This window comes from Cryptosporidium hominis, assembly GCF_000006425.1.
Source record: "Cryptosporidium hominis TU502 chromosome 8 CHRO018180, whole genome shotgun sequence".
Lineage (NCBI taxonomy): Eukaryota > Apicomplexa > Conoidasida > Eucoccidiorida > Cryptosporidiidae > Cryptosporidium > Cryptosporidium hominis.
The window spans coordinates 184-1,848 of record NW_666649.1 but is presented as its reverse complement, the minus strand read 5'-3'; the positions used below and the strand labels follow the sequence as shown (position 1 = coordinate 1,848).

At 27.1% G+C, this 1,665-nt stretch overlaps 1 protein-coding gene across 1 annotated transcript; it reads right to left on the bottom strand.

Annotated features, from left to right (window-relative positions):
• Chro.80555 (hypothetical protein) lies at window positions 1-1,039 on the bottom strand (the record flags this gene model as incomplete). The annotated part of the gene is made up of 1 exon (XM_659979.1): window positions 1-1,039. A coding segment is annotated over one exon (1,039 nt), but the record flags the coding sequence as incomplete, so codon positions are not given.
• Between the last annotated feature and the right edge of the window lie 626 nt (window positions 1,040-1,665).

Sequence of the window (1,665 nt, the reverse complement as noted above, 5' to 3'; positions counted from 1 at the left end):
TTGTTAAATTTGTAATATTTGGTAAATTAAATGATTCTGTTGATGTAATATTTGAAAGTAAATTCTTACCTTCTTTTCCATTTGGTAATTTTACTATTTGTGAAACTCCATCTACTAATAATATATTACTAGAATTCTTTCCTGGTGTATATGGAATAGTCTTTACCATACCCTCAATTGTTGTTCTTGCATCATCCAAATTATTTAATCCCAATGCTGCTGATGATGATGTTGTTGGTGATGAACCACTAACTCCAGATCCACTTAGTGCTGATTGTATTGTCTTAGTTACCTGTGCTATTACTCCACTTGCTCCTTGTTCCAAACTTGGAATCTCTATTAATTTTCTTGAAGATTTTGTTGAAGTAGCAAAGGTAGTTGTAGATGTTGGGGAAGCAGATGTAGAAGCAGATGTAGATGTAGATGTAGGTTCAATATCTGATGTAATAGTCGATGATGTGGATGTGGATGTGTATTCTGATGTTGATTCAGATGAAGAATCTGATTCAAAATTTGTACTTGTATTTTCAGTTGTTGTGGAAGTTGATGTTGATGTACTAGTAGTAGTTGTTGTTGTTGAAGTTGTTTTCAAAACTTGTGGTGGAGTTGGTGGTATTCCAAATATTGGAAGATTAAAGTTTGGTAATTTTATTAATGGTACAGAATCTAAAGTAGATGATATCATTTCTGCTGTTCCTTTTGTTATATTACCAAATGTTTGATATGTTGAATCTATTGCATTCATACTTTCTACCATACCTTTCTGTGCTAAATGTGTTAAATGTATTAATAAATCTGGACATGTTACATTTGCTACCAATTGAAGATCTCTATTCATACATTTTGCTACTCCAAATAAACATAAATTCTCATAAGTTTCTGCATCTGTTGCACATACTGGAGCATATTCTCTTGGACATGTAATATGACATGGATTTGCTTGTTGGGTTATTTTATCACCAAATTGTCTAAATATACCACTTGCTGAAGCTCCAACTAATAATGTTGCTAAACTCAATATATTCCTTTTAATAAACATTTCTCCACTATTATATTTATATTTATTTATACGTTCGATATATTTATTACTATTTGAGTTATGTATCTCAAATTTGTTTCCCTTTTAATTTAATTTTATCTTAAATTAATAATTAATAATCTTATGATGCATTTTAATACACTTTATTTATTATATAAGTATTTCTTATTGAGACAAACTATTAATTATAAACGGTATGTCTTCTTTTGTATACTTTATTTTATACACGAATACGAGCACATATTATATTATAAATTTGTCATCTCCCACAATATATAATATAAAATCTTCCTTCACACATCACCCCTCAATTCAGAATTTCAATATTAAAAAAAAAAAACAAAATAAATGCATGCATTATCTGCACCTTTATGCGCCACATGCAGTGCATGCATTTATTTGTCCACATAGAAAATTTTTTTGCCAAATTAATATTTATTTAGTGATAACGATAATAAAATTAATTCAATATATGTGAGAATGTATTTTATATATTTATTTGCTTTTTTTTTTTTTAAAAAGTATTATTAGTTATATGTTATAATTATAAATAGAAATTTTATGTTTTATTTTTAAATATTTCACATTTATTACAATCTATTGCTAATTAAAAAAAATTATCATAT